We start from the raw sequence: 27,161 nt of genomic DNA, 5'->3' as shown, positions 1-27,161 counted from the left end.
CAACGTCATCACAATCCCCCCCAGACGCGACGCAGCCCGAGCGGTTTCTCTCTCTCAAGGGCAACGCGGTGCGCTGAGAAGTATTTGCCCTTTAAAGGACTCACAGTGGTGAGAACACACTGTATTCACTTAGTTTACATACAGTACAGTATGAGCCAGACCATTTTCTGACAGGGACTGTTTTTCAGCGAGTCTCAGCTCAGCTGTTGTTTACCTGACATTGATTGTGTTTAATGAGCCATTCCAATTAAGTTTCCTCACATAAATGACCCCCGGAAGATGTTATTACAAAAAAATGTACGCGTGGCTAAATATGTTACAGTTTAAGCTTTTAAATGTGTTATAAATGAGAAATTATAATCATTAAAATGGCATAAATTCACACCTTTAGTTGTCAAAAATAATTACGTCATTTTCTTGGTTTATTCAATATTATTTGAAGACATAGCTGCTGATAACCTGTGTGTTATGAAAGGCTTACATCTGCTGAAAAACTTCTCCCAAGTAGGGAGATTAGATATAATCTGATTTAATATCCTTAAAGGAAATGAACCCAACTTTTTTATGAAAGGTCTTTCAGAGAACCTCATGTTTTTGTTTGTTGATATCGTAAAAATCTGTCAAAATGCGTAACTTTTGGTGACTTTTGTTTGTTGTTGATGTTAATATTCTGCCTCTGCGTCTTCTCTGTGGCTCTGTCAAGCAAAACTATCAGACCTGACTGACTGAAGAAAGTATTTATCCTCTCAATCTGCAGAACAATCTTTTTTTTTTTTATGGCCACTTGGCCACGCGATGTTGCTGTTGTCTCCGTCTGTCTTGACACAAAACTCATCACTTCCTGTGTGCAGGGCACGGTTTAAACCCTGGAGCTGAACTCACTCGATAATGGCTTCAGTGGAAAGCACATTTAAAGTTTATTAAATTCTAAAGTTATTCTCGACACTATGAAAATCCTTATGTTACAAAATGTCTGCGGCGGTCGCGTTTACCACCTGCAGATGCCTCTGCCTGATTATACGCTCAGTCACAGCAGTCTAATTCATCTTTATTGATCATCGATCGAGTCGCTCTACATCATTGACACGGACACTTGTGTCTCTGAAGTCTTTCCAGTAATGAGATTCACCGCGTTACCGACTTCTTTTCCACCTTCTACAACCCTGTAAATCCTCAGCACTGGCTCGTGTCCTCGCAGCACAAACATACAGTACATGCACACGTTTATTAGTGAGCAGAAATTCAGCTGGGATGTGAGTGAGTCATGGAAACAGCTAAATATTATGGGCTGTCTTTCCCCCTTGATGTTACCGGGCTAATTAAGCCTCGCACCAAGCAACTCAGGTCTGTTTGAAGTGTGTGTGTGTGTGAGAGAGAGACTCGGTGTTTACATGTTAGATTTTACAGAAAGGACCTCAGGATTGAATTTAGACACACCTGTGGTTCCTGCTGTGTGTTCATTTCTAATTTGCCTTTCCTTTTTCCAGCAGTCCGTCTCTGAATTAATTATCTGAAAAAGTATAAATGATCAGCTTCTCTGCAACAGTTTTAGGACTAGAGGCGCAGTGTCATATCAGTCCAATACCGGTCAAAAACACGCGATCAGATATTGGAAAAGGTAAAAAGTCAAATCAGATTTGATCAGTGAACCCTAAATGTGACATAAACACAAGCAATGTGAAAATGACCGGTTATAACACGAGAACTAATGTCTTTTAACAGCTAAGTTGTTTTAAAGAGGTAAAATACACGTGTCTCAAACTCAAATGACTCTAGAGAAAAAAACTGGGGGTGGTAACACAATATTTAGTAAGATTCAAGCAGAAAACACAGGAAACACAGCCTCTATAATATTCAGGTGTCTATCTGGTTGTTCTTCCTCTCTAAATATGATTTCTCTGCATGTGCAGTGTGGGATTGTTGTCATGCTGAAAAATAAAAGCATTCCCAGAAGGAATGGCAGAGACGTCTTGAGTCACACATCTTTGAGTTTGACAGTGACCTTGCTTCTGTCATATTTGGCAGAAGAAAGTTTTTAATGTCCTGAATAAACCTGGCATAATAGACCTTTTTCATGGCGGCCATTTTAGATAATTACAGTGTTACCAATGGCAGTGATTAGGATTCCACTCCAGGTTCCTGCCATTGTTCACGTTTAAAGGGAGGCCACAATCAAACAATGGCACCTGCACCAGTGCGTTCATATTTCCTGACAAAAAAAAGACTGAAATAGAAAGATGTAAAGTCGTTGAAACTCTGTGTGCTACAGAATTCTCAAGCTGCTTTTCTGCTTTTTAAACACTTACACTTTACATTTTGATACTTCTTCCACAGCTCAGTCTACAGGCTCACACTGTCAGGTTGTTGCTATGTAAATACAGGGGTGCATACTGCCCCCTACTGTTGATGCCATGTTATCACCTGGCTCTGTGAAACACACCCTCCAGGCTGCTGCTTTGATAGATGATGGAAAGCAAAGGTCACTGCGCTGACAGAAAGGTCACAGTGATTGTGTGTGTGGTTTATTTATAGGATGGGCGTGCTGTGCGCGTACGCCGCCAACCAGAACCTGAGCTCGCAGGTGAAGAACATTCGCAGACTGGTCAACAGCAACATGAGGGACCTGCACACCTTTGTTAATGACACGCCCATGGTAAGACAAGAGATTCACCACGTCACTGTCAGGCGTCAGGAAATGATCTCATAACTAACTTTTACTTTCTAAACAAGGTCATGAAATAAAAAGTGACATTATGTAAAAAAAAATCAACAACACAAAAGGTTGTTGATGAAATAATTTAAATGAATCATGAACAAAAGGTAATTTTGTTTTTAAAGGCAAATGTGTGACCACGTGTGAGCATTTCATTCATGTTTAGTTCAGTTTTTAACTTTTGTTTATTTATTCAAACACCATAAATTATAATTCTAGTAATATAGTTCAGCAAAAAATTGAAATGACAGCAAGATTGAAAGGGTGTAAGAGGAAGTGAGGAACCTTTCAAGTCTAACAAATTACAAACTACAAACAATTAGCTTTGTAAAATTCAGTTTTATTCCATCTACTTCAGAGTGTTTGGTATTTGTTAATGTTGATATTGTATGTATAATATACTGTATAATGTATAATATTGTTGCCATTTTCCTCTGATTCTCTTGTTGATTATTACACTGGACTGATATTTCTGTTAAAACCTCTTTTATTTTAAAGTTTGCTCTGCTGTTTTTCTGATTTGCAGCAAATTGATTACCTCATATCCCAGTATGCCACAGCCAAGAAGAAAGTCATCTATGACCTCAATAGTAAGTCGGCTTTTCTCTTTTCTCTTTAGTTAAACGGGACCCAAAGGTTCCAGGAATTTCCGTCCCCATTTCTAGCGAAAAATACTATTTGTATTACTTGTCAAATATTTGAATATTGTAAATGTAATGCAGGTTTCACAGTGTGCTCAGCTAACGTGATGCATTCAACGACTCTGCTAAATTTAAACACTTCTGCAAACAGGGTTCCCACAGGTCCTTGAGAGTTTGTTAAAATTTCAAATTTCAAAAATCTCTCTCCGCCGTTGAGCAAGTAAAGCTGAGCAAAGAGAGTGAAAATGACGACGTGATGCCTGGGAAATGAAAATTTTCAAGATGTCACACCGATAAAAGCGAAGACGACCTCTTACAAGTTGCCCTCCCCTCTTCAGCTGTGTCAGCACAGCGCTCTAGCCCTTTAATTAGATGGAATTGGTCCTGGAAAGTCCTTGAAAAGTCCTTGAATGTGATGTGGTGTGGGAACTAAATGCTCGTGATAATAGATGCACCACAAATGAGGTCGTCATTGGAGTAGAAAGACTGAAACATTTGTTTTGTTTGCTTTAAAATATAATTACCAACAGTCGCAGTAACTGATCGACTTTTTATATTCAATGCAAGTAATGGAATACTCGTGCCCATCCCTATGTACATCCCTCAGGGTGTATATAAAACATATTGTGTCTTTGTGACATAACTAGGTCTCAGTGTCTCCGGTGGTGACTCTGACATTCATCCGACTTTCCTCTTTGTGCAGTTTCTCCCTGAAATTTGGCACAAGCAAAAGCAATACTGCTGTTGTTGTTATTATTATTGTATAAGAAAAACATAATATCTGCCTGTGCAATAATGGCAGCAGTAACATAATAAAAAAGAGTGACTCGCACTATTTAACATCCTGCTGCTGTGATGCTATCTTCTCCACAGATATAGGCCCGTTGTTGGGTGGAAGGATCCACGATCGGCTGGATAAGGAGGTCCATCCTGCCTTGGACAGAGTGCTCAACATGGCCGGAGGTACATCTGCTCCTTTTTTTAATTTCCTCTTTCAGTGACGATTCAATCAAGTAACAGTAGGAGGCTGACAGTTATTGGACTACTCTGTGTGTGTGTGTGTGTGTGTGTGTGTGTGTGTGTGTGTGTGTGTGTGTGAGACGCATCCCGAAACCTTTAACTGACACCGTGCTACAGAAGCATCCCAGCTGATATCATTTCTACATTAATTGCTATTAAATGTCAGCTTTTTTCACCCTTCTCTTTGTTTTTATGCTTTTTTTTTTACAAAGTGAAAATTGAGAGAGCCATCAAAGGTAACAGTGAGTCAGTGTCTGAGCAGTGACTCATGGTCCTTTCACCCCTGACCCCTGTGACCTCTGACAGTGATGGTGCTCCTGTGATTTGTTCCCTTTGTGACCTTCCTCGTAAAAAAAAAAAACCCACATTCTGACCAATGAATGCATTAAAACTGCACTACGCAACATCTCACCCCAGTGAGCGCAGTGTCATTTCCTGAGTTTGATTTATTTGAATTCATAGAGACTTAAGAGAAAGACTAGGATGTTCAATAAAATGTTTTTAATCTTTTTAATCGAGTGAAATGTAATACAAGCTGCACGATAGCAGTTTAAAGGAGATAATGGAGGATGTGTGTGCCGTCCATCTTCCAACCATGAAGAGAGCGTTTGACAGCTTTTCAGACACTTTTGACTTCAGTAACGTGACTTAACTGTTGTTTTACGTAGTTTTATTTGAATTGAGGGGTTTTATATATATATATATATATATGTGTGTGTATATATATATATATATATATACAGTATATATATATAGATAGATATATATATTTAAGCCCCTTCATATTCTGTACACAAGCTTGCCAGTAAATGTAGCTTCTGTGTGCTTCTGTTTCCAAAGTTACTTTCTATGTTACTGAGGCGTTAAAACAAACCCTGTCCTGCATCTGTCAAGGGCATTTTCAGATATTTTATGGGTATTTTGCCCTAAGCCCACACTCATTTCTGACCCTGGGAAGGAGGTGGTAGAAAAACATTTTCAAGGCAGCCCCTTTTTTAATTCTGCTGCGAGATACATCATATATTGATTTGTTTGTTTTGTCTTGTAAGGTCAAATCCACCCCCACAGCCTGAGATTACAACGTACCCTGATTGTTGCCATTGCTTTCACTAGATGCATTTTAATGGGCAAACGTCTACATTTCTACGCTTAAAGCAACACTATGTAACACCTATTCTAACAGCGTCATAGCTATTTTGATGCTACACTGATTAGTGGCATCTGTTTCTGTCTCACTGACTTGACAGGCCAGTGCCGAACTGTAGAGCTGTTCAAAATGATCAAAAGTAAATTTAAAAGTAAATGTTAATCTCTTTCACTTATTCATTATTGTAATTTCTTTCATATCTTTACACACAAAACCACTTATCGGCTCAGGCGTCTCAGCCCAAACACAAGTAATTACCCTTTTTGCCCACAGGTGGTGCTATATTTCTGAGCAAAATGGCATAGTGTTGCTTTAAATAAACAAAACAAAAAAAAACTTTGCTTAGTGCAGTTTTAAATGAATGTTTTTCACCAGATCACCTTGCACCTGGATAATTACTTTTCAACTTCAACTGTGTCCCCCAGTGTAACGTGAGCATAGACACTTGTGCCACTGTGTAACCAGTCCTGTTACTTTATGTTAATGTTATACATTATTTTATTTTAACAATGAAACTACAGTTCAGTCGCATTAAAAATCAATCAACCATTTGACTATGTAAGTACAACACGTTTGTGTTTACCTAATGAAATATAAGCAGTAAAACAGGCTTTTTGTGCACATACATCGTGTTTAAGGTCGTAAACAGTATTGTTGTGTATAACAGCTTATTCACGTCATATTCTTAAAGGAGAGTTTCCTATTTCGTAGGGATGGATTTTAATCACTACCAAGGGAAAAGGAGAATAGGAGAATTGTTTGTTTATGCCCCAGAAATGTAATCTTTACATGATAAAGATATATTTCACTGTTCTAAATATAAGTCTGTATGTATGCACTTCAACAACTCAACAGAAACTCCCAGAGGAGAGCTGAAGATGTTTCTTCTTCTCTTTTCATGCAGCCATGAGAGAAACCAAGGAGGCCTTGGACAACGTCAACAGGTCTTTGGAGGTCCTTCAGGAGGGAACAGGGAAACTCAAATTCAACCTGAGCCTGGTGCGCAGCGGTATCAACCGCACCCTCAATGACCCGGGTTGTCATGACGACGACTCAGACACCACGACCGTCCAGCTGTGCCACAACATCCGGCAGTCGCTGTCCCAGCTGCAGATCAGCGCCAACTACACGAGGGTATGAAAGCCAAACGTTCCTGTGATCGCTGAGAGATTTTCAAACGTTTATCACTGTGTGTATTTCTATTTCAGCTGCCCGGTGTAGACGCTCAGCTGGAGAAGATGAACCGAGTGTTGAGAACGGACCTCAGCAGTATCGTTCAGAGGGTGAGTTTAAGGCCAGGACACGCCTCTCTGATGGTCAGCCATGGTTCAGTTGACATTTTGGGGATGGAAACCTCTTTGGCACATATTCAGGATTCGTTTTTTCTTGTTCGGTCGTCACACAGATGGACGGACTCATGACAGCACAGGGTCTTAAGGTTCTATTTGTGTCCAAATCACCGCTATAGTCACCGTCTTCTGCTTATCCGTGTCCAGGTTGCAGGGGCTGCAGCCTTAGCAAGGAAGCACAGACAGCCCTTTCCTCAGCCACTTCCGCCAGCTCCTCTGGTGGGATCTGAAGGCGTTGCAAGGCTAGCCGAGAGATTTAATCCCTCCAGTGTTTCCTGTGTCGGCCCCAAAGTCTCCTCTCAGAATGGACATGCCCAAAACACCTCCCCAGGAAAGCATCCAGGAGGCATCCTAACCAGATGTGTCCAAATGTCCAAATTAATAGCGGAAATCATACAAAATAAAACATACATGAGCACCTTTTTGTTTGTTTTGTCTGTTCCCGTGTCTCTTGTTCGTGGAGACGATGCCCGACGGCCTCGTGTCTCAGGCATCGTCACGCTAGTGTCCACTTACATTTGTCTCTTTATCTCTAAAATGTTCTATTGGAGAAGACCTGACAGTAGCGATTGAGACAATTAACTCGCCGGGAAAATGTTTATTGACGTCAAACATAGTTCTTCATTGCACACAGGCAAAGATTTTAACACTCTGTCCTCCTCCTCCTCCTCCCCCTCCTCTCACAGGGTTTCTCCTCGCTGAATGATACACCACATGTGGTGATCGAACAGACCAGAGGTGTCATCGAGAGTAAGTGATTTTGATTTTGAAGCAAATGAATTATATATATCTCACTCCTTCAGATGGTTTTATTTCTTTGTTTCTTCAACTATCTTTTGCTCCATGTGTTCCTCATTGCACTGTGTTTTCACAGATAAATAAATCACTGAATTGATTGATTGATTGTTGTGATTCTCAGGTGTTCTGAACCTGGTGGATGGGATCGGCCAAAACATAAGCAGCTTCTCCAAGAAGTTCCCCGTGCAGAAAAGCCTGTCCAACTTCAGCATCTTCGTTAACCACGTCCACGCCAAGATTGAGGACCACTACCCTGAAATTGACAAAATAGACTTTTACAGGTAAAATGACCTCCCAGCTCCTGACAGTAGAAACATTAAAACTGTAACTAATGATTCACTGTCTCCTAAACCTCAGTGTGCACATTTTTAATCAATTACTATTGACAAAGTTCATTAGAAACAAAGAGATTTAGAAAGTTAAATCTCATGAGAAACAATGTTGAAACAAACTTGACTCTTGGTTTCATCATGTCTGCCTCGTCCAGACTCTTCTCCCAAGCTACTGAAAAATTTACCAGGTCCATATTTATGAATTAATGTCGCTTTTACATTATTCATTCTAGAAGAAATATGGTTTAAAGCTTCGTCTTTGCATTTTTATTCAACCGCCCCGTTTTAAGCAGGCGGCGCCTTCGCCGTCTTGCTCAAGGGCAAATTTGAGAGACATTTTGTGCGGCTGTTAATCTGTGTGTGCCGCTCACAGGTGGATTGGCTGCATCACTCTGTGCTGCATGATTGTCCTCGTCCTGGCCTTCAACTACCTGGGTCTGCTGTGTGGCACGCTGGGATACGACAAGCACGCCTCGCCCACCACGCGAGGCTGCATCTCCAACACGGGAGGGACCATGCTCATGGCGTGAGTACCAGACAAACACACACAGCAGCAGAAGGTCGTCGTCTCCTGAAAATGTGTGACTTTTTATTTGTCGTGCTCCAGTGTTTCTGCCATCTGTGAAGTCGCAATCATGTAAAATGTATGAAAAACACTGCAGTGGTAAAGCTGAAGCTGAGATGACGACGCTTCTATAAAGCGACGCAGTATAAAACACGACATGGATGTTCCTGTAACAGTGCTGTACTGTGTTTGTAATACTTCTGTAATCCCACAGAATATTATTGGCTCTCCCCAGGATTGAGGAGATTATTTTGATTATGAATTTATTTCTAAATTATGTAGCAACTCTTTTCATAATCGGTGAAAGTGTTGGAGATTAAATCTGAATATTTTCTTTTTTTTTGCTTCATATAATAAATAAATATTTTTTGTTTTGTGGACAAAGCAAGACGTTTGAGAACATCATCATTTAGAGGTTTGGGAAAACACTGATCGTCATTTTCTGACATTTTCTGAATCAAACAATGAATCAATCGACTGAGAAAATAATCTACAGGTTAAGCGATAATAAAAATAATTGCTAAAAGTCATACCAAACAAATCCTGCTCCTTTTAATCACCTTCCTCTTATACACTTGTGTACTGTATATCTGTATTTCCATGTATCTGTGTGACAGGTGTACATTGTGTTGTATATTATGTAAATATCTTAGTGATAATATAATAATATAATTATCTCATATTGCCTGTTACATTCTTATTTTGTGCTTGTATTTGCTAAAAGAGTAAGCAGATGTTTTAAACCGTCTTCTCTTCACAGCGGCGTGGGATTCAGCTTCATCTTCTCCTGGGTGCTGATGGGAGTGGTGACCGTTCTCTTCTTAGCTGGAGGCAACATGGAGAAACTTGTGTGTGAGCCGTTCCACACTAAAGAGCTCTTTAAGGCGAGTGGTACTGTAGGTCCAAACGTGGCATTGACCAAACAATGCTTCTGGATGATGGACCCAAAAATGTCCAAATTAAAGACAGAGAGATAAATGGCAGAGGAGGAGCTTCAGTGTCGCTTTAAATGATAAATGTCTGTTACACAGTGCTGACTCAGCTCCACACGACTCTCTGTGTTTCTCAGTAAAAGCCGTGTTTAGATCTCGCTGGTGATATAGTCACATTTATCCCTCTTCACTCTCTCTCTGACTCTCCAGGTCGTGGACGCTCCATATCTGGTGAACCCGGAGTGGAAGAACTTCATTCCCGGCTTCCTGTACGGCGACGCTGACCTGGAGCTGACGGCAGAGAGCTTATACAGGCAAAGCAAAAGCATTTCTACATGTTTATATGAGGAGCTTCCTCCTCACAGTCATGATCGTAGATGGAATCACCGCAGACATTAAATCCTGCATCGTGCATCTAAATATTTTATTTCCGTTGATGGGGAATGCAAATGAAAGGCCATTAACATTGAGGTGCTAATTAGCATAATTTGTCTCTGATGCGTTTTCCTGCAGTCGCCTCTTTCTCTGTGATTACATCAGCTTTCACCGTTTCCACTCCAGGGAGACGCCGCATGTCCTCAGTAACTGTGATGGCAGCAGTTTACACACATGAAACAGCAAACTCTGCTAATACTGTGGACACTAAAAAAAAAGTCTAATGTGCCTTTATCTTTGCAGATATTGGCAAAATATTGCAGTGTTTCTGAGGATTGTGCTGTTTTTCTATCATCAGTCAGTGCACTGCCAATCATTTTCACTGGGTGGCAGCAAATGTGTTTCACTTGTTGTGTTTACATTCCTCTGGTGTGTCTCTGGTGTTTCTCAGCACGTGCAAAGAGAACAAAGGCATCTACTTGGCGTTGCGTCTGGACAAAATCTTCAACATCTCGTCTTTGCTGAAAACCACAGCGGTCAGTAAACTCACCTCATAACTACACGTCGCTCTGTGCATTACGCAGCATCTAAATACCCAACCAGTGGAACATAAAGGATGTAGACATTACATTACATCACAAGCTGTTACTAACACATTCTTTTGTATTGATGTTTACCAATTAGTCCTAAGCAGCTGTGTATTAAAGCCCATTTCTGCCAGAAAAAAAATACAAAAAGGTAAAACTTAGCCTTGATAATAAAAATATCCTCAAAGTAAATTGAAAATGATGAGATAAATAGTCAGAATTATTATTTTATACTTTTTATCTCATAATTTCGACTTGCTTTGAGGATATTTTTATTATCAAGGCTTTACCTCTGTTGGGCTTTCATAGCTATGTCAATAACAACATTTACAAACTAAATACAGTAGCACACATTCTGCTCCAAACAGAAACAGAGGAAGAAATTGCTGCTGCTGCTTCCATTTATTACACACTGGTGGTGGCAGCACATGTCCATTTTTTACAGCCTGGGCTAAATGAAGCATGTAAATATGTTATTTTTATGGTTTACAGATGGTGTCAATTATTAGTATTTTCATTTCCTTTCTTTCGATATCCATTCCAGTGATTTTTGAGTTTTAGTTCAGCTCAAAACACTAGGAATTAGCAAAGGGGAAATAGCAGCCATTCAAACTGTAGGCCTACATTAATGTATGTATATATATATATATATATATATATATATACATATACAGTATATACTTGTATATGTATACATATATATATATGATATAAAAACACCAGACCAAAACATTTACAACAGTTCTCAGAGAAGCCAGTATTTCACCTTAACCTCTGACATCACATCATTTTATGACTCAACATTATACATTTATTACCCACAGCCCCCTCAATAATGTATATAACGACAGTCTGTAGTAGTAATCTTCTTAAAGCACCACTATGCATGGCGATAAATCAGTGCATCGCAGCACAAGCTCACACCAGGCAGGGTTTTGTGTTTTGACAGCGATGGAGGCTCCAGACAGCTGCATCCTTGGCTCCAGCGTTTCATTAGCATTACTCAGCGCGTGTGCTGACGGCGGACAGCTCTTACCTCAGTGTACGACTGATATATGTTGGGTTTCTGAGCCACTCTCGTCTGCTCGCCTGAGGCGCTCGGCGCAGCGCTGCCAGTTGGCACGAGTGTCCTGGCTCGTTTCTGTGATACGAGCTCCAGCTGCATCTGTTTCATTTGTCTTGACTTTAAGCCGGCACATGTTTTACACTGAGCCTCCAAAAATCTGTCACTCTACATGTGAAAGTGTCAAAGTAAAGCAAACGATAGGTCAGTGACTTTGATGGATATGAGCTTTAAGTACAAAAACAGGGACAAAGTGTTCTTAAGACATAATGTCACTGACTGAATCACTGCTCACTCATCAGTGTGAACACTTATCTACTTCATGACATTGACACAGTTTTATTCCCATAGTGCCGTGTGTTTCTTTCAAGGGTCACCGTCAAAGTAAAGATTCTAGTAAATACTGGCCTGATTTTTAAATTCTCACATTTATTGTCCACCCATCCTTTGTTTACCGCCTTATCCTCCACATGAGGGTCAAGAGGGCTAATCCCGATGGGACCTACTTTTTATCTCATAATTTAGACTTTTTATCTCATAACTTCGACTATTTATCTCATAATTTAGACTCTTTATCTCATGATTTAGACTTTTTATCTCATAATTTAGACTCTTTATCTCATAATTTTGATCTTTGAGGCTCAGCTCGCACACATTTTAGTATTAAGTATTAGCATAATAGTCAGTTTCAAAAAATTGTAAAAAATAATAAACAACACATTCTCATTCGTTAGCAGGATTAGAAGGAGCTTTATTATGTTGATTAATTCATTAAGGTGCTTTAAACATTACCAGGCCCATTTTACAGCTGATTTCTTTATCTTTATGTATTTGTTTGTTTGTTTGTTTGTTTGTTTGCAGTACACTAAAGATGTGATGAGTCAGCTGGAGGGCATCAAGGTCAACCTGAGAGGAATAATCCTGTTAGAGGAAGAAGGGAAGCAGAACCTGCGGGACTTCTCTGAGGCAGGACTGTCAGAGATCAACCATGCGGACTATCTGGAAGAGGTCACACACACACACACACACACACACACACACACACAAGCGTTATAAACTTAAACATAAACAGGTGCTCACTGACATTTCACCCAGAACATGAATCTGGAGTCAGAAGGTGAAAAAAACAGACGCTTTCACAAGAAAACACAGAAATATAATGGGAGAAAAAGTGAGGACACACAAACACAGAAACATAAAAGGTGAAGAATGACAGAGCTTTTAAAAACCTGCATATTCTCGCTCACTAAATTAATAAAATGTAGATTCATACGATTTATATACCTTTTGAAATATGAGAACAACTGTTATTTTTATTGTAATTTATATTAATTGTATAAGAGAAGAGGAAAAATGGGGTCTTTAACAGATGAAACTATTAAAATCTCATTTTGCTGCAGAGTCTTCCTTAATTATTCATTATTCATGAGCACACCGTGCTTTTGTTTTGAAGCAACGATAAAAAATAGAATGTAAAATCGTCAGATGTATTATTTAATAAAGAAAAAAGCACTTCACATTTCAGTTTGCTGTGTCTTATAACTGCAGAGTGTTTACATTGTTTCTTCCTCTGCAGGTGAATAAAGGAGTGACGGAGGTCGACCTGCTCTCGTTTGCCACAGACCTGGAGGCTCAGACCGACCTCATGGTGAGAAACCACTCACTTCTTGGCCGCCACTGGGTTTATTTTGTAGATTTATTTTTGGAACACCTGGTGGTGGCCAGACTCTTTCATCAGATAAACACAAACAATACACAGAGGGCCGACTGCTGCACCGCTGCCTGCAGGTGATTCAGAGGAAACAAAGCACATTTATTCACCTGCAGTTGCAGAGTCCTGAAGGAGCCTCCAGAGACGAGGAGTTTGGAGTTACAGTCTATAAATTCTGTCTTTTACGGCACTATTTAAAGAGTGGAAAGTTGTTTTTGTCCACATGAGACTTTCAGCTCTGTATCAGAGGTGATCTGTGTTCATACTCACACTCTTATTATTGGTGTTTGAGAAAGTGCTGTTAATGAGAGTGTGGAGCTGGTCAGAGCTGGGTTTTCTTTTATGACACAGACTTCATTTAAATGAAGTGTTGAAGGAGCTTTTTATTCACAGCTGATGGTCGAGTCGTGGCTGATACCAACCGGTCAGGAAACTGTGCCGTTTTCAAACTGACATGGAGCCAGAATATTATGAGCCAGCATTTCCTGATCCGAGTTCTTTGTGTGTCTGACTGTGTGTTTCAGCCCAGTGGTTCTCTAAAGTCCACTCTGAAAGGCTACTGTGGCACTCTGAGACAGATCCACAGACAACAGGTCACCCCCATGGAGAAGACCACGGTAATGTCCCGCGCTGTCTTTGTCTCTGTTTACGGTTCATATGTTCAACATTTACGGGAACCATTTATTTCAGGTTTTTGGTTGAGTTGAACTGACTTTGATGATCTGCATGTTAATATTTATGACACAGATAGAATTGTGCATTTCAAAATGACTTTTCTTGGAATACCATGAGAGTGTCTGACACTTTTCTGGTGTGTTTTTTTCCAGCCAGTTACTCTCTAGCTATCAGCTTTTCCATGCTTCAGACTTTTCCATCAGCCTCTGTGTTATTCATGTGTAAACATGAGAGAACAGAGCGTACTCTGTATTTCATGTAATATCGTCAAACGCAGAGAGAGAGAGAGAGAGAGTTTTTGATCGGGATATTAAACCACGTTTCTCTCTTCTTACTATTACTATTCTTCTGAATGACAAGTTGTTTTATTGCAGTTTTTCTTTTCTTTTCTTTTGCTTTGTTTTATTGCTCTTTCAACTTCAAGAAATATGTTAGAGCAAGGGTAAGCAAAGAAATGTGTCCCCCCCTGTGTATTTATTGTCCCTGTGTGTCATTCTGAACACTTAGAGAAGCAGTGACCTATCCTAATCCGACAATAGACCATTTATCTGTGCTTGATTTTGCTTGTGTGAGCTTGTATTTACATTTATGTCAGTAAACAGTGTTTAACGGGAAGGATTTTGTACCAAAATATTACATAATATCCACAATCAATCATGTTGAATTGTCATATAGAGTTCTTTACACAGCGACATTATTATTATTGTTTATTTTTTTAAAATATAAACCAGGCCAACTTTGAGCATGAGTGGATATTTAATTTTGGAGAAAAAATCGTCTTCCAGCATGTAAACCAAGCCTTCCCTGTACTTTGTGTTTTACTGATATATATAAAATAATTTCACGTGTCAAAATCTTGTCAACGTGTTCATTTCTGCTCTTAATATTTCTGTTTTTTAAAGAGTTCATTGAACCAGAGTATGAGGTTCCTGGAGAGAACGACGTCAGATCTGCCTGTAAGTAAATCTGTGAAAATGTAACATTTAAATTCAGCTTTAACCTCAATAAAATCACGATTTCTCTCCCACAGAACAAAGTCTCATCCGTGCTCGAGGCGATTGACGCCGCCCAGTATCTCATCTCTGATAATTCCACACACATAATCAACTGGGTAATTTGACTTTCTTCTTTATTCGTATCCTCACTTTTTGTAAACGATGTATGAGTTCATTAATTCATTATGTTTCAATCTTTCTTTCAGGAAAGGGAAAAATACTCAGCGACCATTGTTGGCTACTTCCACCAGTACATCGAATGGATCAAAACATCGGTGAGTTTTCGCTGCCAGTCAAAACCAAAACAGAGTTTGAGAGTATATACCAATATATAATATAACAATTACAACCTCGATAAAGTGGAGTATTTACTGTGCGGCACTTTGGTTCCTGCTGGAGTCCATCTTAGTAATTCACTGTGATCAATAAAATAAAAAATTAAGCCATTTTTCTGTCACTATAACAAGATTTCTGAGAAGTTTCAGTGTTTCAGAGATATTTAAATTAAACATGCTTTTGTTTTATATTAAAGCTATACTTTCTGTAGGGGGTTTGTACATAATATTCAGGTTTGTTTTAAATTATACTTTATACAGTATACTATAAAATAACCGCATAATGTGTTTCTACCTCACCCACACACATGTTCTATTTGAATTTATTATTTTTCTCTGATGTTTTTATTTAGAAATGTGCAAATAAACCACACATTTACAACAACAGTGTAGCATCCAGTCAAAGAAAAGTGGAGCCATTACTGATGGTCAAGAAGTTGAATTGATCTTGAAAGACCAACAACGTAAGAGCTAGACAAAAATGAGACATTAGCGTTTGTGTGGCTAAATATCACAACAGATGGATCCTCATCACTTTGTAAGCTAGCCAAAACAATATTGACCTTGTTGCCACTCTTGACCGATGCTAATAATCTTGTAACTGTTATCTATTTAATGTGTTATGTTTTATGTCACATCAACGACAGCTAAACACGGTTGTTAACTTGACATATTAACATGCTAATGTTCCTTTACAAACAGTATACAAGTTCATATTCAGTCATTCAGTGCAGATTTGAACTGTTTATGTCTCGTTTTCCATAGGTGGCTCTGGAGGTTGCGCCGTGTAAGCCCTTCAGCAACATGGTGGACACCATGGAGATCATGGCTTGTAGTTTCTTGGTCGACTCCATGGTAACGATGAAGCTGTCTTTGTTACTCACTTAACACATTATATTTTTGCTTACTTTAGAGCAAAGACCAAAAAAAGAACTAAAATAAATTGTTGAAAAATGTCACCACTGTTAATTTACTGTGGCCGCAGACATTTGTTCCATTCCTTTGAGATAAACCTGCACATTATTTTCTGAATTCATCATTTGGTCCATGAAATGTCAGGCGATGGAGAGGGAAAAAAAACAACTAACCACACATTTAATGTATGAAAAATGTCACAAATGTCAATTTACTGGTTAAATGATTGTTTTCGTAGAGCTGCAACCATTAGTTTTTCCATTGTTGTTGAATCCACACGTTGTTTTAGGAACATAAAAACCCATTAGAGAGTAGGTGACTGTTTGATAGATAAATATAAATATAAATGTGTAGATTCATATTTTGTGTGTCTGTTTGTCCACAGAACACTTTCTGGATGGGTCTGGGCTGCAGCACTCTCTTCCTGCTGCCGAGCATCATCCTGGCCGTGAAACTGGCCAAGTTCTACCGCAGGATGGAAACAGAGGATGTTTACGACGAGTGAGTAGTTCTTCTAGTTGTTTCGATATGATTTGAAGCCTTGATTGAACACTTACTCATTCATGTCCCAGTAATTATAAAAGATCATTCAAATTGAAAGTTTATTTGCTGTACATTATGGAAGCTGAGAGCGGCCATGGTCGCCACTGGATTTTTATATATCATCTCAAGACCGCAAGATACATTATTGCATTATCACGAGATAATAAGGCTCAATTTCTCATGATTATGACAGAATTGTGGAGGTTCATAATCACACAGATTGTCCCCTCAAGTACTGACGCTTGTCGGGGAGGAGATACAGGATTTATTACGAGTATGGATCTGTGCGCTCTGCCGTCTGTGCGTTATCCAGAGTTAACGAGATAAATTAGTGCATTATCTCGAGAAAACCAGCCTTGTTATCCAGAGGTAAGGCGTTCATTTATACGCATTCATGTATCGTGAGAAAACCAGCCTTGTTATTCCGAGTTAAGCATTTGTTTATCTCGTCATCAAATGGTAACAGTCTGTTATCCCATGATAAATTCCATGATAAGAGATAATGGACTAAAAACAATATAGCAGCAACCATGGCTGCTCTCAGCTTCCATAGTACATGATTGATGATTGCAGGACACTCTCTCTCTCTCTCTCTCTCTCTCTCTCTCTCACTCTCACTCACTCCCTCCCTCTCTTTCTTAAGTGCATGTCATAAGCTGGATTTCTCTCCTTGAGTTCATAGTTTGTCACAAATGTCAGTTTCCGGGTTTCTAACCTTTCTTTGTTCTCTGCTCTGCTTTGTTTACGATTTATTTCCTTTTTTTCCTTCTCTTTTCCTCGTAGTTCCTCTGTTTCTGGGACTTGGCATTTTACTTTGTGATAACCATTTCTACTATTTCCATCTTTCTTCACCCTGTACTTTCTTTCTTTTTATTTATTTATGGATTGAGTTGTTTCATTTCTCTCTGTCGAGCACTTTGCACTTTACAAAGACAAAGAAAAAAACACTGCGATGCATTTGTACATTCCTATTATTTCTTCTCCTTGTTGGCTTATTTATAACAAACACAGATACTAGTCTCAGTTCATCTCAGTGGCGTCTTCTCTCGCCCTCATGATGTTTGCTGAATTACAGGGAACTTTCTGGTGCATTTTTCCTGTCGTCGAACTCCTCAATAACCGTTTTTTTATTGTGTTGCTGTGTTTGTGTGTGTGTCTTTATAGCATTGAGACAATTCCCATGAAAACGTAAGACACTCCACTCACCTCCCCTCTCCTCTTTTATCACTTCCTGCTCCTCTCTGGATCTTGTACATAGAGCTGTTTACTAAATTCTTGGTGCTGGTTAATGTTTTAAAGCTCTTAAATGGGTGGATGGTGTGGCTTCTTGTCGTGTGCTACCTTTGGAAAAAGTGTCCCTTACTGTACATGAAGGGCTCGTGCAATCATTACCTTACAAGTTTTTGTAAGTTTTAGTGTAAATAAAACATTAAGGTTTGTACTAATATACATAAAAAAGAAGAAAGAAATGTGTATGTCTCATAACATCCTTGCAAAGTTTGGTTACTCACATGTCAGACATTTGTCTCTCATTTTACATTTTCATCCCTTTTTTATTTTGTTGTACACAATGTTTTGTTTTCAGTATGGAAATTGGTAATAATGGTTATCATAGTGAGCGCACACAAGGTATCCCAAATCCTATGATGGCAAGGTAAACGCATTTTATTTGAATCCTCTTGCCTGCATGTGATGGGACGTGGACGCATGCCTTTTTCTTCTCACACATAAACACATGGACACACACAGACACACACGCGCACACACAGTGCATGGCTTTAAAGCTGATTCTCACACACACACACACAACAAAGGTGATTGAGTTTGAAGAATAATAAAAAAAATAAAAGCTGACAAGTAATGGTCGCTTCATTTAAAATGCTCAGGATGAATTTGTTGTGTAGTTTTATTTGTTTTTAAGAGTTGAGATGAGAAGGAGATTGTAGGGGATTATTTTAGCTCGGTTTAGTCCAGCATAAAACAATCTAATAATGATGATAATGATGATAAATCTTTCAATCAATGCCCCTAAATGTCACTATTTGTACATTTATAGCCCTTTTCCACGGCGCGGTTTGGGTTGGTTTTCCACTACAAAATAGACCTATTTTTTTTACAGTAATAAAAACAAAATATTCATACGAATTTCTTTCATGGACATTTATCTCAAACATCAGTAACAAACTAAAATAATTCAAACTTTATTGTTACTGTCTAACTACATCGTTCTTTCCATGAAATGATTAGGAAGGAGGTTGAAACCTGTGAAATAAAGGTTTAACATTATCCCTGTGGCGTGACTTCAGATTATTATAGATTTATCTTCTCATCTCATTCTTATACACAAATGCTAAAGTTTATCTCAGATAAATCTGCAGAGATCTTCAGAGACAACATGGTGATAGAAAACAAAAACAACGAGTCAGCATAACTTCTGCGACCATTACTTCTGTCTCTGCTGCTGCTGCTGCTGCTGCCAAATGTTCATGTGTGCGTGTGCTTGTGGGTGAACTGATGGTTTATTACTAACTCTCTGGCTGTGACTGTGTGAAATGAAACAAAACAAAAAGAAAGATTCCTGTCTCCTCTCGTCCGTAGAGTCAGCCAAAGTCCGCTGAATGTTCACCTGATCATTTTGTTCAGAGAGAGGCAAGCATGTCGCGCTTTGGTCTTGAACTTAACTTAACACACACACACACACACACACACACGCTCTAACTCTGCATGTTTTTTCTAAGTTGCATTTGGACCGGGATGCATTTTTTGACGTGCATCGACTTCCTGTTAACAGAGGCAGAGAGCGAAACAGCAAAGCTATTCACCACGTAATTCTTAAATTTCATCGCACAAATGACATGGCAATGACAGGCATTCTGGGATTTTTCTACCTGGGATCTATGTGTTTTTATAAATGTAGGTGTGCAAGTTATATTCAGAGCTGCAACTGCAACATAACCCAGGTTGAAAAGCCCTCACAAATCCACTTAAACTTTTAATTTTACAGTCTCTTTTCGAGAAATCATATTTTTTAAAAGATGGGTTTGCTATCTTTTACTAAACATGTGAATCTGGATTCCGTTTTTATTGGAGTGAAATCTACAGACTGTTTAGTCAGACGTTTAAAGAGGCACTAGGTAATCTGTTGCACAGTACGACCTTTAAAGACTTTCTTCAACCCTCAACCTTCTTCTCCGGCTTAATCCTCTCACCCAATTTATTTTTTTAAACAAAACAAATCAAGATGGCGCTGGATAAACTGCGTTTATCAAGGTTTCAAAATGGCTGTTCATAATTGATGATTGTTTTTCCACAATCTGAAGCAGGAAATTGTTTTATTTTTCCTTCCGCTCGTCCAAATTTGCATGTTTGGGATGTTATATTATATGTATATAACACTTGTCATATGTGTAAAATGACTGGGATGAGAATAAATAGAGTTTATGAATATGCTGCTTTCCTCAGTCTCTGATGACACACGTCATTGTCATTTCATTGTTACATCCTGTATGTCACCTTTAAAAGTCTGCTTAAGTCATGATGAACGTTTCTGATCAGGGCTTTACCGAGGACATTAGATCCGCAGTAAACCCCTGATATTAATAAATACCAGCAGAAACCCCCACATATATGTATATATACATGTATATTAATATCATCCATATTTGGTGCTTTCAGAGACTTACTTAGTGCCTCTTTACCTGACCACAGAGGACGTTGTTGTGTCTGTTCTGCTCTCTGCCTCGTTTGTCCCGCTCCTCTTAAATTGCATTTCCACAAACGTTTGAATCCCTGTTAATGTTGTGCCCCCTGTGTGTGTGTGTGTGTGTGTGTGTCATTAGCGTCCCCACCTGTGACACAGTCAACAGGTTCCCGCGGGCCTCGGCTCCTCCGAGACACATTGACTGGTGACAGAGAGCCGGCTCTCGTGTTCTGGCTCCTGAAAGGTATTTGATGAGTCGACAGAATCTAACATCACTTTGTTCTTTTCCCCTCACACAGCCATTACCGCCGCCGCCACCGCCGCGTCATCGTCTGCTGTCGTCACATCTGTCTCACGTCTTTGTTTTTAATCCCATTTCTGTGTATTTGTCATCTCTCTAACACGACTGTCTCACCACTTCTTCACAGCTTGTTTTAGTTCTTTTCTGCTCAGAGCGACTTTGTGGGAAAACCAGCATGGTGAGAACGGCTTATTAATTACTGAACCATAAATGTCTGCCTGATATTTATGTGTGTGACCGCTCTTAGACAGAGGAGAGAAATGCTGCACGTGCTTCTCGTTCTTCCTTTTCCTTTGTAATTTGGTTCTGTAGTTAGAACAGCTGTCCAAAGCATTTCAAGTCGTCATTAAAATAGCTCATTAAAATGTGCACAGAATGCAGAGTTAACCTACTTTTTTTTTCTTTTTTTTTACATGTATTTGCTAGGTCTTAATGATGCTGATAAAACAAACTAATGTTCAAAAACAAAACAGCATTTAATGACGGGCCTCGCCCCACGTCACTCTGGGACCGCCGCAGTTCCCTGACCTCACGTCTCCCTCACTCAACAGTCAGCTTGTGTTAAAACTTTCAAAAAGCTTTTCAAAAAGTGGAATTTCAAGAGTTTTTATTCACGTTAACGTCCTCAATAATGAGCGCGACGTCAGAGAGAGAGAAAAAATCTCTACAGGAACAATAGGTCACATTTGGGCCCTAGTTATAATTATATTAGAATCATATTATTGTATCAGAATAATTGCCATAGGTCAACTTTTCAAATTAAGTGTTACAGATGGTTTGAATAAAATGTATAAATAGAAAATAGAAAATAAAAACTTCAATATACCTGAATTCCATTTGACTGCTTCACTTGTTTTGTTCTATTGTTATTTACTGACTTTAAAACAATGTCAAATGTCAAAAATCAAGACACTTTTATGCTTGAGATACTTCATATGAATATGATATTATCTGCGCTTCAGAAATGTCTCTCAGAGCTTTTGTTTCAAAAATGATGTGACTACTAAAATAACCATAATATCCACTAACTGCAGCCTTTATAGCTTGTGTATATACATATATTGAGACAGATATGAAGATTAAAATAGAATTTATTTCTCATGTCACAAAATACAAAAAGTGGATTTTTAGGTTTCGTTATATAAAATGTGTTATATACCTAATTCATTTTATTTGTCTTCACAGTGCCCTTGAAAATTGGAACTAAAATAGTGAGTTTTCCTCTTTTTTTTACATGTTTACAATCTTGAGTTGAATCCGCTGTGATGAGAGAATGATGTAAAGAGCACAGTGTTTTTTTTACAGCTTTTGTTGTTTATGTGTCAAGTAATTAATACTTTGTGTGGAGTCGCCAAATGAAGTTGTCCCTATAATGAGTGAAAAATGAGTTTGGCACTTTGGCAGTTTCATCTGAATGAACACGCTTGTCAGAGTAAATTACAATAGTTATTGGAACAAAGGCAAAGAATAAAAATGAGCATTTTGTGTGTGTGTGTGTGTGTCTATGTAATACGTAGGCAGACGTTTTAAGATTAAGATAAGATCATTATTGTTTTCACAAATCACCGTGTCAGAGAAAGTAGCAGCACAACTTAGAAATTTTCTTGATGCACAATCACGCTCAATGTACATTGGGTGTAATCTGAATTGTTTATTAATAATAATAATAATAATAATAATAATAATAATAACAACAATAATAATAATAATTTTGTCTATTTTCTAGCCACATGTTTCACAATCCCTCGGACCAGACGTAGATGGACTCCTCACAAAGAAGGAACGACACACAAAGACGAGCAGGTTTTCCTCAGCAATCAGCTCATCCAGGCCGATCATATCATACAGTGAAGACACTCTTTGGTATAGAGGGGGGTAGATTTATCAAACTCTTGTCATTCAGCGTCAATCTGAGCCAGAACTTCAGAGGAAACTGCGACATTTAGACACAAAAATCAAGCTGAAAAGACATTTGACAAGAGGACAAACAACAAATGTGATGCTTGTTAAATGTCATGTACTGCGTGACCTGAAGGTTGTGGAAAGCAGCTACAAGGAAGAGAAAAACAACATTATCCTTCACTCGTGTACAAGAAAGGACAGAAAGTGCACATTTTCAGCGTTAAAAATCACCGTTTTGTTGAAAACTGTACGACCTGCTGGGTGTGTGGTATGTTAGTGATCAAACTAAGTGGTAAAACTACAAAATAGGTCTGTTGAAGTCTTCTAGAAACTTCTAGAGTTTGACGTCCGTACTGGATTTTAGTGCATTGCAAATGATCTGTTGCCTTTTAGTTGGTGTGTTTCACCCTGGTGTTTAGCTGATAAAAAGTCTGATGCTCCTTCACAAAGAGAAAATCCACCATCAGATGTTTCCTATAACAAAAATCATCTTATGGTATAGTGTTTAAAATGACTAGCTACTTTTACACACACTTATACCACTATTTTCCTTTATCCTGCATCATTTCATTTTTGGTCAAATATTGACCGCCTACATTTTCCACAATGCCTCTAAACATCTTGCAATCCATTTTTTACCACTAAAGTCAATATGTCACCACTTTTTTTGTATTGTTAGTTTGTTGAATAATAGACAAAATGTGGGTCAGACACTAACTCAAAAGCTTAACTTACAGAAAGACGTCTGAAAAAGTGGATTATTATATTATATTAGTATATATTATACCTCAACATCCTGTCGTCATGCTGTAATGCTGGACGTTTATCGAAGTCCGATAACAACAATTTTAAGCTACATCACCAAACTGTGTTTTTTGGATGGGGTGGATTTTCCCTTTAAGTCACACAATAAACTCAGAGCAAGATTAGAGTTTACTAACATTGTTCTTGCTTTCTTAGTGGTGATACTTTTAAAGTGAATTATGTTCAGAAGCCAAATCTTTTTTTTTTATTATTATTATTATTTTAATTTTAGTTCTCAGGTGTTTAATAGACTAACATGCCGCGTGTTTATTTTTTTAATGTTAGCATGAGCTAGTTTCTGCTTTTTCAAACTCCCCCACAGTAGCTATGGATACATAGGGAACAAATGAATGTATTCGAGGGCAGTTTTGTTTGAATTATTTGGCTGTCGCCTGACATGTTTGCTGAAATCTTGTTTGTTAACAGGTTGGGTTCACACATGCTGTCAGTGTAGTAAAAAAAGACTAGACAATCCGTTGACGGTACAGGAAAGCACTGCCAATCAAATATACACAGAAGAATGACATAGATATGGTTTGCATGACTGATGAAATAATGTCCATAACAATTAAAATGAAGGATTTCAAATATCTTCCCACATTTAACACTGCATCAAAGTCTGATTTAAGTATTAAGTCAACACTGTTAGCATGTGAACACATAATGGTGGAAGCATTTCACCTCCTTATGACCACGTTTGACCTAATTCACTACAATAATTCTGCCACATTAACACTATTTTTTGATTGGTTTAAGTTTTATACCTCTAAGCCTTACTTCCATACATGTTCTGCTTAGCCACAGCAGGCTAATAAAGTTGCTACAGCTAATTAGTTAGCTCCTGTTGCTGTAGCTATCCAATTAGCTGTAGCAACATACTAGCTAGCTGTAGCAACTAGCTAACTATCTCATGAACCCCAGACAGTTTAGGCTTTAATAAATTCTTTCTGAAGAATTATATTTTTGGTCATAAATAGGTGTTGAAATGACTGTGGTTGACATTACTTGTACTACTTGTAGTAGTATTTCTATGAAGTAAAGAGAACTATATACCCACTCTCTGGACAAAGCCTTTTAAACGTCGTGCTCTGTAAGTAAATTCAAAACACCCACTATTTGCATAAGATTGTCATTTTCACCAGTTTCACCATGATTTTCTCCCACTAGTTTAATTGTTAAGATGGATATTTTTCAAAGCACTTGTGAGCAGTGTTTTGTCTGCTGTAGTGTCTGGATGTGACCCATGTCAAAAAATGTTTTTTACAAAGTGCTTAATAATTAATACTACATATGTGTGTGAACACTGGACGTATACTAGCAGGACAGATACTCAGTGGTAACTGGTTTGAAATGAGGCTTGTTCCTCCAGTTGGGCAACGACGGAGCCACTGAAGAGGAACTATTTATGTGGCGGTGAAAAAAAAAAACCCCAAGAGTGTACAAAATGTGAATAAACTTGGGTTCGTTTTAGTTTGTTGTAATTTCACTGCCTCCTCTCTGTTTTGTATATGGTCTTTAAAAAATGCCTGATATTTTCTGCCATTATGAAAATGATTTTGTTCCAAATGAGCATTTTTGAGTGATTGGTGTGGGAAGCCAAAAATGTAAAGCTATAAAGTATAAAAGATTAAATGGAAATTATTCAAATTGAAACGTGTGTTTTTAGGCTTGATTGTGGAACCAAAAGTAAAGATACATTGTGAGGGTGCTGCAAAAACAAATAATGTCCAATGTGAGAGTTTGTTTGCATCTTAAAACACAACACTGCACATTCTTCTGCTCACACCTCTGGGTTTTGGTGATGATTATCCTCTTCCATCACTTCTGTCTTCTGAGGTTTTATCCAGCACCGAACAGCACGTGAATAAGCACCAGCGACAAAACCACAAGCCAACTCATTGCTGTTTCTAAATAGGCTTTTGTATGTGGAACAGATTTTTTTGCTGTCCAAGATTTTCACAAGTTGCACAACTTTTACATTTCCTTATATGCAATCCATCCTCTAGCTCGATGGGTGACCTCTGTTGGTTGTTTTATTCCATGTTGCAAGCTGCTGCACATACTGAAATGAGTCCATCGGGGGAATTAAAGTTGTATTCATGTGAATTTTATGCACAGATGTGCAGATGAGATTCTCACATCACTTGAAAATGCTGCAATCGAAAGGGATTTCAAACACTAATGAAACAAGTAATTCGGTGCACAGCAAAGGATGGGACTGTAAACTGTTTTTTAAACCAAGCAGAAACATTAGGTTTTGCACCAATACTTTCACAGATCCAGTTATTTCTGCTAAATCTGTACTTTCCTCCTGTTTTTCAGCTGTAACATGAAATAATTACCACGAATGCACCGTGCTGAAACTTGGTCGAGCATGTTCGTGTTCCCTCCGCTCACATTCATCTGTGATACTGCGCGTGTTTTTCAGGGGAATGATGGCTCGCCCCGCACAGTTGTGAGCTCCATCTGCCTTTTAAAAACAGGCCTGGACACGAGAGCATGAGATGCTCATGTTCCCAGACATGCCATTTTTCTTTTTTAATTAGGAGACACATTCGGTGGTGACGGAGAAGTACGATGGTGGCGTGCATGACTGCACAAACCAGTCAACAGTTGTTTGCAGTACATTCTTTGGGAATGCCTCCATGTGTGACAGAATGTTCTGTATCTACAGGTAAACATGAGCCTGGTTGTGACATGTGACCTTTGTTTTCCACAGCTGATTTCTGTGAGTTTCCTCTTTCCCTGTTTAGCCAATAAATAGCAGGAGGGACCCTCAGCTGCACAGCAGTTACTCGTTCCTCCTCTTGCACTCAGCATCCATCTGACACCATGTGGACACAGGCCAGCGCTCCACTGCTGCTGCTGCTGCTCGCCTGCTGCGTCTGCACAGCAGAGGCTCAGAGCGACGGCAGCAGGAGACAAAGCATCTGGGATGATCCCATCAAATCCAAGACCAAGGCTAATGACTTGTGTACCATGATCATCACCGGTCAGGGGGAACACACCAGGCTGAGGCTGTCGTGCCAGAGCACCAAGCAGTCGTACTGGTGTGAGTACGTGTCGGGAGCCTCTTACAACAAAAACCACTACTTTGTCCAGATGATGTGGGGCCTCAGGAAGCTCCACGACGCCTGCCAGGCGCCGAGACACATCAAACCTCACATGTGCAGGAAGGCAACGGACGACTCTCAGATGGTCTTCTTGTACGTGTCCTTCAAACCAGCAGCTCAGGATGCACAAGTTCAATTTCCCTGCCACTGAATCCACCCGCGTCCCTCTGAGTGTGAAGAGAACAACTCCACAACCTCTGACGCCAAGAAGGTGGCTCGGCAGTACTGTTGGAGGTCACTTCGAGGCATCTGCTCCTTCTTCGTTGGGCTGTTTCGGAACAAATAATAAAAAAAAGGTTAGACGGCCTCTTTGATAACATGCAGTATTTGTTAGGTTTTATTAAACCCACCAGGGAGGTTATGTTTTTGTTTGTTTGAAGTGGAAAAGCAAAGAATGGATTTGGATGAACCTTTCCGGGAATGTAGGTTCTGAAATGATCTGAACACAGACAAGGATTCAGGTTATTTTTTTGTTCGTCTTGTGAGATCGAGGTGTGTGTGGGAAACTAAGCAGCCAGGTTTTTATCCTCTGGGTGTTTTTTCTAGCTACAGTAGCAAGAAAAATGTGAATTCTTTAGAATGCCTTTAGTTTTCTGCATGAATTTGTAGTCTAGCAAACATGTGCTTAATAGTGTTTTTATCCAG

At 39.0% G+C, this 27,161-nt stretch overlaps 2 protein-coding genes across 16 annotated transcripts in view; both read left to right on the top strand.

The window, feature by feature from the left end:
* Window positions 1–25,050, top strand: part of prom1a (prominin 1a) — a 65,336-nt gene extending 40,286 nt beyond the window's left edge. For 2 of the 15 annotated variants that reach the window (XM_044041014.1, XM_044041009.1), the window contains 27 exons: window positions 2,533–2,653; window positions 3,240–3,303; window positions 4,228–4,317; window positions 4,587–4,610; window positions 6,426–6,655; window positions 6,730–6,804; window positions 7,557–7,620; window positions 7,790–7,949; window positions 8,374–8,526; window positions 9,326–9,449; window positions 9,708–9,811; window positions 10,324–10,408; window positions 12,384–12,530; window positions 13,099–13,170; window positions 13,758–13,850; window positions 14,333–14,350; window positions 14,811–14,864; window positions 14,939–15,019; window positions 15,110–15,178; window positions 16,004–16,093; window positions 16,539–16,654; window positions 17,861–17,884; window positions 18,282–18,350; window positions 20,536–20,640; window positions 20,825–20,875; window positions 21,883–21,908; window positions 22,424–25,050. In XM_044041014.1, coding sequence (XP_043896949.1) covers window positions 2,533–2,653; window positions 3,240–3,303; window positions 4,228–4,317; window positions 4,587–4,610; window positions 6,426–6,655; window positions 6,730–6,804; window positions 7,557–7,620; window positions 7,790–7,949; window positions 8,374–8,526; window positions 9,326–9,449; window positions 9,708–9,811; window positions 10,324–10,408; window positions 12,384–12,530; window positions 13,099–13,170; window positions 13,758–13,850; window positions 14,333–14,350; window positions 14,811–14,864; window positions 14,939–15,019; window positions 15,110–15,178; window positions 16,004–16,093; window positions 16,539–16,654; window positions 17,861–17,884; window positions 18,282–18,350; window positions 20,536–20,605 — 2,197 coding nt within the window. In that variant the 3' untranslated portion in view covers window positions 20,606–20,640; window positions 20,825–20,875; window positions 21,883–21,908; window positions 22,424–25,050. Of the gene's footprint in view, window positions 1–2,532; window positions 2,654–3,239; window positions 3,304–4,227; window positions 4,318–4,586; window positions 4,611–6,425; window positions 6,656–6,729; window positions 6,805–7,556; window positions 7,621–7,789; window positions 7,950–8,373; window positions 8,527–9,325; window positions 9,450–9,707; window positions 9,812–10,323; window positions 10,409–12,383; window positions 12,531–13,098; window positions 13,171–13,757; window positions 13,851–14,332; window positions 14,351–14,810; window positions 14,865–14,938; window positions 15,020–15,109; window positions 15,179–16,003; window positions 16,094–16,538; window positions 16,655–17,479; window positions 18,351–20,535; window positions 20,641–20,824; window positions 20,876–21,882; window positions 21,909–22,423 lie in introns of those variants that run through there. The other 13 variants (XM_044041016.1, XM_044041015.1, XM_044041013.1 and 10 more) reach the window with 12 other exon arrangements.
* A 999-nt stretch (window positions 25,051–26,049) lies between these two features.
* On the top strand, window positions 26,050–26,895 carry fgfbp2a (fibroblast growth factor binding protein 2a). The gene is given in 1 exon segment (XM_044041094.1): window positions 26,050–26,895. A coding segment is annotated over 1 exon segment (567 nt). The 5' UTR covers window positions 26,050–26,235; the 3' UTR covers window positions 26,803–26,895.
* Window positions 26,896–27,161: the final 266 nt, after the last annotated feature.

The sequence above is a fragment of the Solea senegalensis genome, linkage group LG12 (assembly GCF_019176455.1).
Source record: "Solea senegalensis isolate Sse05_10M linkage group LG12, IFAPA_SoseM_1, whole genome shotgun sequence".
Classification (NCBI taxonomy): domain Eukaryota; kingdom Metazoa; phylum Chordata; class Actinopteri; order Pleuronectiformes; family Soleidae; genus Solea; species Solea senegalensis.
This window is presented reverse-complemented; position numbering and strand designations above follow the sequence as displayed.